General features: G+C 33.7%; 1 protein-coding gene across 1 annotated transcript; it reads left to right on the plus strand.

The window, feature by feature from the left end:
* Positions 1-14,585, plus strand: arsh (arylsulfatase H). Its single transcript, XM_058786662.1, has 11 exons — positions 1-118; positions 267-413; positions 488-637; positions 2,687-2,808; positions 4,590-4,712; positions 7,188-7,611; positions 9,297-9,433; positions 10,736-10,858; positions 10,945-11,107; positions 11,557-11,678; positions 13,916-14,585. The coding sequence occupies exons 2-11, from the start codon at positions 388-390 to the stop codon at positions 14,290-14,292; spliced, it is 1,767 nt and encodes a 588-aa protein (XP_058642645.1). The 5' UTR covers positions 1-118; positions 267-387; the 3' UTR covers positions 14,293-14,585.
* Positions 14,586-17,576: the final 2,991 nt, after the last annotated feature.

Consider the following 17,576-nt stretch of genomic DNA (forward strand, 5'->3'; position numbering starts at 1 on the left):
TGTTTACGGTAAGCGCGTCTTTCACAGGTACAGCGGGAATGTGGATGTTATTCTCCTGTCTGCAGAGAAGTGAGAGGAATCCTGTCAGGAATCGGGAAAACTGACTGTTTAAGGGAAGGTAAGCGAATAAAAGAGAGATTGTGAGCTGCTCGCCGGGTTTATGTGAAGAAAGCAGCTGGAAGCGTCGTTAAATAAAGCGCACTGTTTGATTCTCCTGTTAATAAATCAGTCATTACATGATCAGCTGATGGTCAAACTCCTCTCAGTCAGGACAGAAGGACAGAAGGAGGAGAGTGAGCGGAATCACCGCCACTTCCGTGTTTTCCTGCATTTGACAAATCAAAGTTCAACTTCTGCTTCTTCGCCTCGGAACATGTTTAGAGGAACATGCTGCTGGAACACAGGAGACTGAGGTCCGTGTGTCTGCAGAGTTCACAACAGATATGAATATGACAGCAGCATCTGATCCAGCTCTACTGTTTTGCAGGTTCTTGACTGGTCTGCTGGTTCTGCTCCAGTCCGGTTCATATGTCAGCAGTGCAGAACCAGAGCAGGACTCCAGACCCAACTTTGTCCTGATGATGGTGGATGATCTGGGCATCGGAGACGTCGGTTGCTATGGAAACCACACCATCAGGTTAATCACTTTATTTAAGTGAAAAAGTGAAAGTGAAGTGACATACGGCATATGTATGATGTTATTTTGAAGAATTTCTGAAGAAACTTTCATGCAACTTTTTTCTAGAGATTAACAAATATTGTTTATTTATGGATGCAGAGTATTTTTAGGTGTTTAATAGCCATTGTGGAAAACCAATTACACACACACACACACACACACATATATATATATATATATATATATATATATATATATATATATATATATACTGTATGTATATATATATATATATATATATATATATATATATATATGTTAGATAGATATTGTTTTTATATAGCTAAAACTAAACAAAATAATTAAAATAATAAAAAATTATGTAATATGCATTATGCATATTTTAGTAATATTAATAATAAAATGCAACTCTTCATGCAACTCTTATCTAGAAATCAACAATTGTTTATTTTTTATTTATTAAATTTTTTTTATGGATGCAGAATATTGTGTCTAAGAACCGTTGTAGAAAACATGTTATTGATTATAGTTTTATTTTTGCTTTTTGACAAAATTAACAAAATCATTAGTTTATAACAATTTAAAAAAATGATGTAATAATCATTATGCATATTTTAATAATAATATTAATAAAATGCAATGTTTTTCTCTTCACGCAACTCTTTTCTAGAGATGAACAAATATTGTTTTTTATGGATGCAGTGTATTTTTAAGTGTCCAATTTCCATTAAGGAAAACCAGTTATCATTTATAGTTTTATTTTTGCCTTTTGACAAAATAACTGCACAATTTAAAAATTAAATAAATAACAAATTAAATAGATTCTGTATTATGCATTATGCATATTTTGATAATACAAAAAATGCAATGTGCTGCTCAATTGAGAATGAATTGCTGGAATAAAATAGAATAATTGTACAAACAATATGCAAAATAAGTGATTTGCTTTACCTGTAAACAGATGCCATGCTTCAGTGCTGATCTGTCATTTATCAGAATTATGAAAACAGGTTAAGAACAATGTAATATTGTTCAAAAAGAATCTTTTCTATACAGCATTTTTACTCATATTTCATAGTGACCATGTCTGTTAAACTCCATAAAGGACAGAAAAACATTTAGATTCACGCATTTGGCTTCTATCCACAGCGACTTTCATTGCATTCTTGTCATACATTTGATCAGTGCATGCATTCCCTAGAAATCGAACCCATGACCTTGGTGTTGCATGCACCATTATATACATTTTTACATTTACATTTAGTCATTTAGCTGATGCTTTTATCCAAAGTGACTTACAAATGAGGACAATGGAAGCAATCAAAATCAACAAAAAAGCAATACGCAAGTGCTGTAACAAGTCTCAGTCAGCTTAACACATTACCTACTGGATGAGCTACAGGAACACTATGAAAATATGATAATAATACGGTAGTTCATATACTGCTGTGCTTTATTCTGATGGAACAGAACAGAATCTGCTCCTCACTGAAGTCTGATGCTGGAAATGCTGTTGACTCTAAACACGCAGAATGAAGATTTTGCTGCAAATAACCAATAATCGCACTCTAAATGTGAGTTTTTCTTTCCTTTTCTGTCGTTGTGGAGCTTGACACTCGTGGTTACTATGAGCTTGTCGTATATAAAGAGCTGCATGAAGATCCTTCAAATCATCTTTTCTGTCTCACAGAAAAAAATCAACAGCACACGGGTTTGAAACAACACACTGCAACAGTATCTTTGTCTTGTTTTCTAGTATAAATATAAAAAAATTCTTGAATCAAGATGCATTTATTTCTCAAATAAAATGACAAGATTTTAATCAAAAACTAACAAAATTTTGATAATTTTTTCAGAAAACAAGACATAATATCTTAAGTCATTTTACTTGTAAAGTAAATGCATCTTGATTCAAGAATGTTTAGATATTTATACTAGAAAACAAGACATAAATGCTAAGTAAGAAAATCATTTTTTGCAGTGCATGAGAGAGTGAATAATGACAGATTTGTTGTCAGCGACTGGATGAATGTCTTGTGTTTGAAGGACACCAAACATCGATCGTCTGGCGGCGGACGGAGTGAAGCTGACCCAGCATCTGGCCGCGGCTCCGCTCTGTACTCCCAGCAGAACCGCCTTCATGACGGGACGCTACGCTCTGCGCGCCGGTGAGAGAGAGACAAAAACACCTGCTTCGTCCAGAAATGCCTCGCTCAGAAATACAACAAACATCACGTGCAGAAAAAAAAACTATTCTTCCTCAGTGCTAGTTATAGTTATCATTATAGTTATGGATGGGCTATAACTCTACCGTGTCAGTTCATATTGTAGTGAATTGTAAGTAAATATTGCATCATTGCATCAATATTGCATGTCTTGTTTTCCAGTAAAAAACTCACATTTTTCAGAAAACAAGGCTTGGTAATAAAAGGCAGAAAATTATTAGAATTTTTTTTACTTAGTATTTTTGTCTTGTTTTCCAGTACAAATATATTTACATTCTTAAATCCAGATACATTTACTGGAAATGCAAAATGACTTAAGATGTTAAGTCTTGTTTTCTTTAAAAAATGCTCTAAAATTAAGTGAGTTTTTTAATATCTGCCAATGCAGTCAGAACAAAATCAATCAGGAAAGCAATATTTTTCTGACCCCATTGGCAGATATTTTTCTTATTTTGAGCAAAAACTGAAAACAAGACTTAGTAATAAAATGCAGAAAATGTTTTTTTTTTTTACTTAGTATTTTTGTCTTGTTTTCCAATATATAAATATCTTTACATTTCATCTACAACAAATATTAATAAAACTTTATAGTTATGACTGGGTCTTAACTCTACCTTATGTCCGTTCATAGTTTAGTGAATTTTGAGTAAGTATTGCATCAAAAAAAAAGAAAGACAAAATAATTAGAGTGTAAAATGTGTGCTTCTCAAAAGATATAATGTAATTGTACGAACCTATATCCAATATATATTTGAAAAATATTATTTTCTGGACATTATATTAATGGGCAGTTTTTGTCTTACAGTCAATACACTACAAAAAAATGATGTTCTTCCTCAGTATTATCAGTACAAATATTTAAACATTTTTTAAATCAAGATACATTTACTGAAGAAGCAAAATGATGCAAGATATTAAGTCTTGTTTTCTGAAAAATGCAATAAAATTAAGTGAGTTTTATAATATCTGTCAATGCAGTCAGACAAATCAGTTCTGTTGGCAGATATTTGTATTCATTTTAAGCAAAAACTAACTTCATTTTGATACATTTTTCAGAAAACATGATTTATTATCTTAATGTTATTTTGACCCTTAAGTAAATGTGTCTTGATTTAAAATTGTTTAGATATTTGTACTGAAAGACAAGATGATAATACTGAGCAAGAACAGCATTTTTTGTAGTGTATTGACTTAATCTGTCCAATAAAGACAAAAACTGCCCATTAATATAATATCCAGAAAATATGATTTTCAAATATATATTGGATATAGGTTCATAAAATTATATTACATTATATTATATTGAGAAGTAAGCGTATACACTGAAATTAAATATTTCTGATGCAATATTCATGCAAAATTCACTAAAATACTGACATAAGCGCTGATATAAGGTAAAGGCCCATTTACACTAAGAATGATAAACTATACAATTTTTAAATAAAAGTATAAACCACAACTACAGTGATAATGACACAGGAACGATATCATTGGAATTACTTTCAAAGTTATTTTTTTCAGCTGATGAACGATAAAAACACTGACAGCCAATCAGAGTCCATCCTGCTTTAAAGAGCTCGAGCATTTAAAGCTGCAGATTGTGCTTATAATAAACAGAACGCTATCTTGCATTGGTGTGGACAGGCCTGCAGTGTCAATAAATCCTTGGAGCTGTGTGATGTGTTAATCTGGTGTGTCTGATATGGTGACGTGTCTCTGTGAAGGTCTGGGCAGCACAGGCCGAGTTCAGGTGATTCTGTTTCTCGCTGGATCCGGAGGTCTTCTACCGAATGAAACCACCTTCGCTAAACTCCTGCAGAAGCAGGGTTACGCCACCGGCATCGTGGGTAAGACACACATGTATTAATGATCATTCACAGAGATGTACAGCCATATACAGTCAAGCCACATTTATCTCTATAGAGCTTTATACACTACAGATCACTACAAAGCAGCTTTACAGTGATAAACACGAGAATCAATGATGCAAACTTCATCAAATATGAGACTAATTTACATTCTGCTATAAAGCAGCTATAGCAAGACAATGGTGTTCAACTTGAGTTGGAAATGTTCAAAATTATAGAATGCATGAAGAAAACCATTGAAGCGATAGCAAATGATCATATACTTACCTTCATGTTGTTCCAAACCTGTATGACATTGAGGGAACCAATCACCAAACTCAAAATAAAAACACATTTCTCAATATATATGATTTTGTGTTTCACAGATAAAAGTTCAATTGATCAATTATATATCAATTTCATGGATATACTATTATAGGTTTCACTGAGATTTTTATTTTATTTCCACAGATAAAAAGCATGTTATTTTAATATAATAAATATACTCTTATAGTTTTTATTGATATTTAATATTTTTATTTAATTGTTTTTATTTTATTTTTTATTTTTTCATTTTAATTTTAGTTACAATTTTAATAATTTTGTGTGTTTTTGTCATTTTTATTATATAATTGTTTTAGATTATATTTTTATTTTTATATCATTTGAGTTATTTTAGTACTTAAAGGTAAACTAAAAAAAAAGTATATTTTTGTATTTCATTTGATTTAATATTAACATGAAAGTTGACATTTATTTTATTTCAAATAACGAATGTGTTTTTTGTATGCTTTTGGATTTAGTTAACGATAATAACCCTGAAAGAAAGTTATATAAGCTTGGAGCGACACAAGGGAGAGTAAATGATGCCAGAATGACAATTTTTGCCTTTTTAAGACTTTTTGTTTATATATAATATATAGTATATATATATATATATATATATATATATATATATATATATATATATATATATATAATTATTATTTTAATTTTAATTTTAGTTATTCATTTTTATTAGTTGTTTTAAAAAAATTTTTAGGTTTAGTTATTATAATTCTTCAAGTTAAACTATATGAAGATTTGAATTTTTTTTAAAATATTTTTTTTATTTCATGTTAATGTTAAAGTTAACATTTATTTTATTTCAATTAACTGAAATGTTCTACAGTTTTAGATTTAGTTAACGGTAATAACCCTAAAAGAAAGTAATTCAGGTTTGGACACAAGGCAAACTAAATGCTCATTTTTAGGTGAACCATCCATTAAAGTTATTTTGCATTGTGACATTATTTTCCAGGCAAATAAGCACATTTCCCTCCCACATTCTTACATGTATTGCAATATTGGCAGTATTTTCATGAGTTATCTCATTTGGTTTTATGACTCTTAAATGGCATTTTACATTTAAATGACATTTAAATCACGCTTCCTTTATGACTCTTTTACATATAAATCACGCTTCCTCCTTTAGTAAATTCCTCCATTGACCGCTCTTGATTTGAGGGCAGGAGGAGGTGAAATATATAATAATGCATATCAGTTTGTCTGCTGTTAGGAGTCTTTACGGTGTGTGCTCACAAGACAACACCAAAAGTACAAAACAGGCACAAAACAAAATAATTATTATAAATAAATACATAAAACACAAAAAAGTATGTTTTACATGTGATTATGAGTGAATTGTAGGTATAAAATTGTGCTGTGTATGTGTATATCTATCATATATGTATGTAAATATAGCTATATGTGGAACAGAATGCTTGAAGAAGGAGGAGAGATAAAAGAGAATTAAATTATATATAATGAGGGAAAATAAAGTAATTAATAATAACAGAGGTGTAATAAGGGAATAAAAAGTAAAATAAATTATGAGAAATCTGAAAAATGGAAAGGGATTAAGGAGAAAAAGAAAAGAAAGGAAAAATGAACAGAAATAAATCAAAATATGCACCAAAAATAAATAAATTAATTAAAATACAGACAAAAAATAAAAATAAAAAGCACAAATATATAAATAAAATACACTAAATAAATAAATAAAAATACACTAAATAAGTAAAATACACTAAATACAAAATAAAATAAATAAATAAATAAATAAATTCATACATACATACATAAATATGGCCACTGTCCAGGAAAGTGGCATTTGGGTGTAAACTGCGAGAGCAGGAAAATAGGAAATAAATAGAGAAATAAATGATGAGAAATCAGAAAAATGGAGGGGGATTAAGGAGAAAAAAGGAGGGGAAAATTAACAAAAATAAATAAACAAACAAACAAATAAAATATGCACAAAATAATTAATTAATTAATTAAAAAGGCACACAAAATAAATAAAATACACAAAATAAATAATTAAATAAACAAACAAATAAATAAAATACACATAAATAAATAAATAAAATATGCACAAAAATACTAAATTAGTTAAAAATACACAATAAATATAAATAAATGTTCCCTCTCCAGGTAAGTGGCATCTGGGTGTGAACTGCGAGAGCAGGAACGATCACTGCCACCATCCCAACAATCACGGCTTCGACTTCTTCTACGGCCTTCCCTTCACGCTCTTCAGCGACTGCAAGCCCGGCGCGGGGAAAGGTGTGCTGGTGGATGTGCAGGAGACGCTGCGGCAGACGTTTATGCTGCTAACGCTAGGGTTCCTCTCGCTGCTCGCGGTCCGAGCCGCCGGTCTGCTGCGGATCAGCCGGAAGCTCCTGCTGTTTCTGGCCGCTCTGTCTCTGCTGAGCTTCGCCGTGTGGTTCGTGCCGTTTGAGCTCCTGCGGACCTGGAACTGCATCATCATGAGGAACGGAGAGGTGCTGGAGCAGCCCATGAAGCTGGAGACGCTGAACGCCAGGCTGATGAGCGAAGCCCAGCGCTTCGTGGAGAGGTGCGAACAGATTCCACGACACACCTACACAAGCATAATCTATTATTTCAAGACCCACCAACATATTTGAGATAATACTAATTATGTTTTATTTATATAGTGCCTTTCAAAACCTAAGGACACTTTACATAAAGTTGATAGAAACATGAACACAAATATACAGTCACATGATCAAACAAATTAAGCAGACAGAGTTCATCTTATGTACCAGATAAGTAATACAAGCAAGCATGGAATTGAAAAAAATGAGGCAGACAGTCAATTAACAAAACATATGTGACCCTGGACCACAAAACCAGTCTTACGTCGCTGGGGTATATTTGTAGCAATAGCCAACAATACAGTGCATGGGTCAAAATGATCGATTTTTCTTTTATGCCAAAAATCATTAGGATATTAAGTAAAGATCATGTTCCATGAAGATATTTTATACATTTCTTACCATAAATACATCAAAACTTGATTTTTGATTAGTAATATGCATTGCTAAGAACTTCATTTGGACAACTTTAAAGGTGATTTTCTCAATATTTAGATTTTTTTGCTCCCTCAGATTCCAGATTTTCAGACATTTCAAAGCTTTTGAGGAAGTTTAATAAATAAACAAATAAAATACGCACAAAAATAATTAATTAATTACAAATACACACTAAAATATTTGAGACAAAAAACAATTGACATTACTGTAAGCTTAATCTTAATTAAACGTTTAAAGGGTTAGTTCACCCAAAAATGAAACTTAGCTCAATTAGTTATTCACTCACCCTCGAGGCATCCCAGGTGTATATGACTTTCTTCTTTCAGAAGAATCCAATCAGAGTTATATTAAAAATAGTGCTGTCAAACAATTAATTATGTTTTTGTGTGTGTGTACTATGTATATTTATTATGTATATATAAATACACAAACATGCATGTATATATTTAAGAAAAATATGTTTATATATTAAATATATTTATATATAATATGAAATATAAGAATATAAATCTTTATAAATGTAAATATTTTCTAAATATATTCTGTATGTGTGTGTATTTATATATACATAATAAATATACACAGTTCACATACATACAGTATATTATGTAAACAAAAACCTTTATTTTGGATGCGATTAATCGCGATTAATCGTTTGACAGCACTATTTATTACCTTAAAATCTCTGGGTAATCTTAATTTAAAGTAAATATGCTAGTAAGTAACTTCAAGTAACTTCTAATATACTTACTTCAAGCAACACTTTAGCAACACCCTAGCAACCAACCAGCAACCTTAGCAATGCCCAGGCACCACCTATCTCATTTTACTGTAATAAAATTGGTATTTTTGTTGTAATACTGCATTATAATGGATATTAATTGAACTGTAAAATACTACATACAATTTAGGGTCTTTTTTTACAGTAATAAAAATTAGATTTGTTGTCTGCAAATGAATTAATAAAGCTTCATTTTCTTCATTCAAACTATAATTTCTTATTTACTTCTGTTGAATTTGTGCACGTGTTCTTGACGTGTTTGCACGCCTGCTTCATCATGTGGTAATGCAGAAAATATAAGACTTGTCCTGACAAATCAGCTTTATGTCTGGTTGTTTCCCACGCACTCATTTCTTGTGCCTGCGGTGGGAAACGTCTTTGGTTTGGGTTTAAGGTGATAATGAATGGTGTGATTTATGATGTCAGACACAGGGACAGGCCTTTCCTGCTCTTCCTGTCGCTGGCACACGTGCACACGCCCCTCTTTGAGTCCAAGGGCTTTGCCGGAAAGAGCAAACATGGGCTGTACGGGGACAACGTGGAAGAAGCAGACTGGATGATTGGTAAGTGACGAGAAAAGAAGAAAGCATCATTTCATGAATCAAATATAACAATTAAAGTGATCGTTCACCCAAAAATGAACATGTGCTGTTGATTTACTCTCCCTCATGCCATCTGAGATGTGGGTGACTTTTTTGATTCAGTAGAACAGTAAAGAAGATTTTTAGCTGAAGCTGTGGTCCTTGGTGATTTATAAAGTGCAAGTCAATGGCTACCGGGACATTGAGATGCATAAAAAACATAAACAGGCAATGCACAATTAATCCCCGTGGCTCCCGATGATAATATTGAGGTCTTATGAAGCGAATCAATTGGTCTGTGCAAGAAACTGAACATTATTTACAACATTATTACTGTAATCCAGAGCTTCAGGCAAACGGTCCAGTCTGTTGAATCACTAATTGAATCAGTTCACCAAATCGGACTGAATCGTCTGAATCAGTTCACGGCTCAAGCAGCACAGATCTACAAGTTACTCAATCAAAACTCAGTTTCAGATGCCTGATGATCACAATGAGACAAAATAGCGGCGGATCTGATCCTGAGATGAATGAACTGATTCAGCTTCAGTTCCTCCAGCAGTCACTGAACTGAGGAAACAGTTCGACTCGGACCGAAGAGCCGCTGATATGTGCATGCGTGAACCGAACACTTGAACGAAGGGGCAAAATTAATGTTTTTATGGTTTCTCATGGTTTATGTAAAAAGGTGAGCTGATGAAGAGTAGTTTATTCACTTAATATGCTTTAGACATGGAAAACATCCACGTTTCACATCATTATTGGGGTGCTTTAATGATATAATTGCGAATACATGATGTCATTGCATGATTGCATGAACAAACTAGTGAATTGAATCAGTTCATTAAATCAAAGAATCAGTTCACAGAAAAGAATCATATTTCCCTGTTTGTCTGAGATTCTAGATTACAGGTAATAATTATATTGTAAGTAATGCTCTGTTTCTTGCACAGACTGATCGTTTCGCTTCATAAGACCTCAAAATATTATCAGGAGCCACAGGGATTCATTTTGTGTTGCCTGTTTATGCTTTTTTGACTCTCAGAGTGACGGCAGCTATTGACTTGCATTTTATGAATCACACGGTCTCAGCTAAAAATCTTCTTTACTTTTCTACTGAAGAAGAAATGTCACCTACATCTTGGAAGGCCTGAGGGAGAATAAATCAACAGCACATTTTCAGTTTTGAGTGAACTATCCCTTTAATTGAACAAACTCAAGTAACCTCAGATCACACGATCACAGATTATTGACTCACGGTGAATATCTTGTGTTTGATCACAGGTAGGATGGTGGAGACCATTGAAAGACACGGCCTGTCGGAGAAAACCTTGATGTACTTCACCTCTGACCACGGCGGCCACATCGAAGAGGGTCCAAAAGGAGGCTGGAATGGAATCTATCGCGGTACGAAACACAAAAGCAGACATTTGGAGGAATGTTGATGCTGAAACTACATGATTTTGTGTCATTACTGACCCTCTTATGTTCAGGTGGTAAAGCCATGGGCGGCTGGGAGGGAGGAATCCGAGTGCCGGGAATATTTCGCTGGCCTGGGCGTCTCACCCCGGGACGAGAAGTGGCAGAACCAACAAGTCTGATGGATGTTTTTCCCACAGTGGTGAAGCTGGCAGGAGGAGCGCTACCGGAGGACAGGTACAACACCAGAGCATACATACTCAACACTATATTCCTCCATGTCAGACAGCATCTAGTGCTGCAGAAAACACACACATTTAACCTTTGAGGATTTGGATCATTGCAATAATACATAATATACAACATAAGAAACACCCTAATATTAACGTAGCAATGCCAAACAGATTATCTTAGCAACCATAAAGCAACTACATAGCAACACTTTAGCAGAAACACTCTACAATCTAGCATCCACATAGCAACCACCTAGTATCACCTTAGCAACTTCCCAGAAACACCCTAGTATCACCATAGCAACACCCTAGCAACCACCCAGAAACACCCTAGTATCACCATAGCAACACCCTAGCAACCACCCAGAAACACCCTAGTATCACCATAGCAACCACCTAGAAAAGCCTGTATGATGTGTAAGTGCAGTCTGTGTGTTTGTGTGATTCTGTGAGGATTCTGGACGGTCGTGATCTGATGCCTCTGCTGGAGGCCAGAACTAATCGCTCGGAGCACGAGTTCATGTTCCACTACTGCGGCATGTACCTGAACGCTGTACGCTGGCACCCAGCCGACAGTGAGTGACACACACACACACACACACACACACACACACACACACACACACACACACACACACACACACACACACACACACACACACACACTATTTAAAATAAATGCTGTTCTTTTGAACTTTCTATTCATCTGTGAATCCTGAAAAATAAAATGCGTCACGGTTTCCACAAAAATATTGTGCAGCACAACTGTTTTCAACATTGATAATAATCAGAAATGTTTCTTGAGCAGCAAATCAGCATATTAGAATGATTTCTGAAGATCATGTGACACTGAAGACTGCAGTAATGATGCTGAAAATACAGCTGCGCATCACAGAAATAAATTACAGTTTAACAATTATTTAAAATTGTAATGATATTTCATAATTTTTACTGTATTTTTGATCACATAAATGCACCCTTGGTGAGTAGAAGAGACTTGTTTCAAAATAATTAAAAATCATACCGACCCCAGGCTTCTGACAGGTAGTGTTTCTCTCACTGCTTTTATTTTTTTGAATCAAAGTTTTAAATCGATTCATTGAAACAGAGTTTGAACTGATTCACAGAAATGAATCAAATTTATCAGCTTAAAGTTTGAATATTGAATAATGTCAGTCTGAACGCTGTCATTATGGAATGCCAAAGCTGCCATAAATAAATAAATAAAGTAAATATATAAATCTAAAATAATAAAAATAAATAAATGCGTAAATAAATCTACAAAGAAATGCAACCCCCCCCCCCCCAAAAAAAAAAAAAAACAATAAATAAATAAAATATTTCTACTTTTATTTCCTTATGTATAATTGTATTTTTTCTACATTTATTTATTCCTAGATTCAATTATTTCCACATTTATTTATTTCTACATTTCTTTGTCCATATGGTAATGAGGGGGGCGTGTTCTACTTGGTTCAAACGGAGCAATCGAGCTCAAAGTTCTGGTCTCAGAGTTTGTAATATCATGATTTTATCACGATTCTTTGTCATGTTGGTTTTACTATTTTGTCTGAGCATTACAGCCAAATTGATTTCCCTATATTAAAAACAAAGCCTTAAAAGGTAACAAAATATAAAAAAGTATGGCAGATATTTAGGCCAAAGTGGGCGAAGATAAAAATCTTTGTCATTATTTTATCTTTGTTATTAAAAAATAAGAACAAAGATACACATTACAAATACACATAATATAAAAATAAAACAAACAGTGCTTTGTTTTCAGGTATAATAGGTGTATTTAGCAGGAGCATTCAAGAAACTGAATGAACAAATATAAAAATAAAACACTATATAGACTGATTCCTATTAAAGCAACTGTATTAAAGTTTTCCAGTCAAGAGTAGTGAGTTATTGTTCTCTTTGTGTTTTGTTGTTTTATTAATATTAAAGGAATAGTTCACCCAAAAACACAAATTCTGTAATCTGTCTGTCAATTCTGTCAGTGTTTTATTTTTATACCATCAGTCACTCATTCAAACGTTGTTTTAAACCTGAATGAGTTTCTTTCTTCTGCTTAGCATAAAAGCTATTTTGAAGAACGTGGAAAATAGTATTCTGTAGTATTTTTTCCTACTATCAAATTCAATGTGGGCCTGCAACTGTTTGGTTACCCACATTCTTCAAAATATCTTCTTTTGTGTTCAGCACAAGAAAGAAATGAATACAGGTTTGGAACAACATGTGAGAGTAAATAATGACAGAAATTTAATTTTAGGGTGAACTATTCCTTTAATGACAGTCGGCAGCATGTTTAGTACTGTCACTTTAAGACATGCACGCATCTAATATACAGGCACGCAGCACGTGAATGAAAGGTTTAACCGGCAAGGCTTTAAAGCAGATGCAAATAATGTGCTTTTGTGATTCTGAGGGATATTGAGAAAATCGCATTTAAAGTTGTTCAAATGAAGTTCTTAGCAATGCATATTACTAATCAAAAATGAAGTTTTGATATATTTACGGTAGGACATTTACAAAATATCTTCATGGAACATGATCTTTACTTAATATCCTAATGGTTTTTGGCATAAAAGAAAAATGGATAATTTTGACCCATACAATGTATTGTTGGCTATTGCTACAAATATAGCTGTGCTGCTTATGACTGCTTTTGTGCTGCAGGGACACATTTACAGTATGTTAATTGAGTGTATTACCCAGTTGTGCACAACAGCAACACATACCGAGACAGATATTATAACCTAAATTGTAATTGTTTTGCTCTAATCAAGACTAAACATGACCTCCTCAGGTGAATCCATCTTCAAGGTGCATTTCTTCACACCGAACTTCTCTCCCGCGGGGGCCGTGGGCTGCTACGACATCAACATCTGCTTGTGTCACGGAGCGTTTGTGACGTATCACAGGCCTCCGCTGGTGTTCGATCTCAGCAGGGATCCGTCAGAGAGCCGTCCGCTGGCGCCGGACACCGAGCCGCGGTTCTCTGAGGTGCTGGAGCGGGTGGAGCGGGCCGTGACGGAGCACCGCAGGACCCTGGAGCCGGTGGAGAAGCAGCTGAGCTGGGAGAAGGTGCTGTGGAAGCCCTGGCTGCAGCCCTGCTGCGGGATCTTCCCCTTCTGCTCCTGCGAGGAGGACACCGACACGGAAGACACACAATACACACATTAAAGAAGAGAACTGCAGCCTTTTCTCTTATATCCCACCATTCATACTGTTTAGTCTCGCAATTCTGACTTTTTTCCTCAGAACTGCACGTTACAAAAAATGCAATTGTGAGTTTTTATATATTGTAATTTTTTTTTTTTTTCCTGAGTTTACATCTCGCAATTCTGACTTTTCCCTCAGAATCACGAGTTTGTCACAATTGCAAGTTATGAACTCTTAATGTCAAGTTTATATCTCACAATTCTGACCCTTTTCTCACAAACATACTGCAGTTTTACATATCACTTTTTTTTTTTCTCAGAATTGTGAGTTATAAAATTGCAATTGTGAGTTTACACCTTGAAGTTCTTTCTTTTTCAAAATTCTAAAGCTGACTTTTTTTCTGAATTCTAAGTTCACATCTTGCTGTTGACTGTTTTCTCAGAATTGAGTTTACATTTCACAATTCTGACTTTTTCCCAAAATGTTTGGACTGCACATGCAGAATTCTGAGATGTAGGCTAATCTTGCATTTCTGAGAAAAACAACTGAATTTTGCAGATGGAAGATATAAACTCACCATTGCAAGGAAAAATAGCAAAACAAACAAACAACAAAAAAAAAACATGTGAAATTTAAACTCACAGACACAGTTGTTTTTTTTAAATAATTTTATTCCGTGGTGGAAATAAGCTTCCACACAGAACTCATGCTGATGTCAGGACGATGCCAAATGAAGGGCATTAATGAAGAATAATTCAGAAGGAGCTCCAGCTGAACGTGATGATTTAATATGAAGAGGATCAATCCTACTGTACCACATACTGTCAGCTCTTCATTATTTTATGTCTGAATGTACTGGGTAAAGTATTAAAGTTTGGAAATATTTCTACATTAAACATTTTTTTAAAAAAAAGGGAAATCATATTAGTTGCTTTTCTTTGATCACAATATAATTAAAGTTGGATGTTATTTTGTGATGTTCTGTGGTTTTAATTGGTTTGTGTTACTTAAAATGTTGATCAAAATCATTAAAGAAACATCTGAATCTGATATTAATGACTTTATAAAGCTTGATGAACATGAACATGCTCTTGATGAACTCAGTCTGTCCAGCAGAGGGCGCTGCAGCTGCATACAGAAACTGAACAGACACAAATCATTTCATATTTAAACAAAAACACCATAGATGATTATTTTCTTCTGAAGCATGTCCTATAAAAGTGAAGAAAAAAAAAAAACCAAACAGGTTTAAGGCAGGAACATAACTTAAGTTTTTAAGTTGAAGTAGGTGGAATTTTTTTTTTACATTTCACAATATTGGCTTTTTTCTTTTGAATCTCAGTTCTGACCTTTTATCTCTGAATTGGGAGTTATATAATTTCAATAGCGAGTTCACATCTCAAAAGTTTGACTTTTTTTCCTCAGAATGTGAGTTATAAATTGCAGTTGCAAGTTTACATCTTAAAAAACTGACATTTCCATCATAATTCTGAGTTTAATATCTTGTAATTCTTTTTTTTTTTTGCAACATGTTTTCATTACATTAACTCTAATAATAATTGAACCGATTTCTACTTCATTTTTGAAGTTATACAAGATTCAACTAGAGCTACTTGAGCTACTGATCTTGCAATTTTAAGCTAAAATACAATTTTTTTTTTTTTTGCAGTGATGTCATGGATGATGTCATGGAAATATTTGCATATTCAATATTTCTTCTAACATTTGCATATTGAATTATTTTCTTGCATATACTGAGCCATTCATAACCGCTTCTACTACGACAAAGCAGCTCTGATTTCCATCTAGTCTCATGTGAGAAACTCTTGATTATCAACAAACTCTTTTCCTCACAGTTGCAAGGTTTTATCTCACAATTCAGACTTTCATGTTTACATCTTGAAATTTTGACTTTTTTCCTCAGAATTGCAAGATATATATCAAAAATTGCAAGTTTACATCTCAACATTCTGAGTTTAATATCTCGCAATTCTGACTTTTTTTTCTCATGTTAAGATTCTAAAAGACAACATTTAAAAAAAAAGAAAAGAAACGTAGTTATTTCTTTTCTTGCACATATGCCATTTACAGCCGCCGTTCTACTATAACAAAGCAGCTTTGATTTCCATCCTTAACAACAAACTCTGATCCACAATGCAGCTTCTTCTAGACATGAAAGACAACATCTGACTGACATGCAAACAGCAAACTACAGTTTGTTTGCTCTTTAATGTCAGGTTTATCTTATTATAGATAATATGACAGCAAACTGTAGAGAAAACAGCACAGAAATCCAGCTGAGCCTCTGAGTCTCTTTCAAAGATTTGATGAATTTGGAAGAGTTTGTCTGGGCTTCATGAGGTGTCAGATTCCTGCTGCGTTCACGAGAGACGATCCTTTAAATCCAGCCATACAGAGACAAATTCATTTCATTCAAATCCTATCAGTGTCTGTGATTATTGAGGCAAATACACTCAAGAGTCCATCTGTTTGACTTTTGGGGTTTTCTCTTTTCTTCTACAATAAAACGGTTGCCTATTAAAATCTGCGGAGAGCTGAAAAATGTCTTTGATATTGTTTCTGTCTGTGAGGAAAATAACTAATAAAGATGGAAAAATACTCAAATACAGCAATTGTTTCAGAGGCACTTATGTTCAAAGTTGCTGATAATATTATGATTTTCATCCTTCTGATCTTGCTGGACAGATCTAACAGATATCATAACTTATGTAATTCATAACAGCTATGAACTGATTAAAAACATCCCAGGCCGAATACAAGCTATTTAATTCATATGCATTCATTTACTGTATTTTACAGCATCTGAAACAGCTGTTTTTATATTGTAAAAGCAGAACAATTAAACAGAAAAATAAATGTTAAATTTGGTTAATAGAAACATGCAATTCGATGCAATATTGTTGGATCATTGAGTTTGAATTAGTTTTTATTGTCATATAGTTTTAGTAATTTTGTTGCATTTTTGTATTATTGTCACATTTCTGTTGTATTTGGTTTCTCTGTGTTTCAGTTTGCCTGTGTTCCCTTGTTTGTTTCCATGGTTATTAGTTAATTAGCTCCACACCTGTTTCAGTTCTCCCTAATTACGTTTCTAGTGAAGTCCTGTGTTCTCCGCTGGTCCTTTGTCTATTATTGTTTGTGTCTACGTGTTGTGCTACCCTTTGCTCCTGGATTCCTTTTGTTTTCGCTTTGTGGATTATATTAAAATACTGTTTATTGGAATACTCCTGCGTCGTGTGCTTTTACTAGCACCTAACCGTTACAATTATCTTTTACATGTCTAT

This window comes from Onychostoma macrolepis, chromosome 09, assembly GCF_012432095.1.
Source record: "Onychostoma macrolepis isolate SWU-2019 chromosome 09, ASM1243209v1, whole genome shotgun sequence".
Taxonomy (NCBI): domain Eukaryota; kingdom Metazoa; phylum Chordata; class Actinopteri; order Cypriniformes; family Cyprinidae; genus Onychostoma; species Onychostoma macrolepis.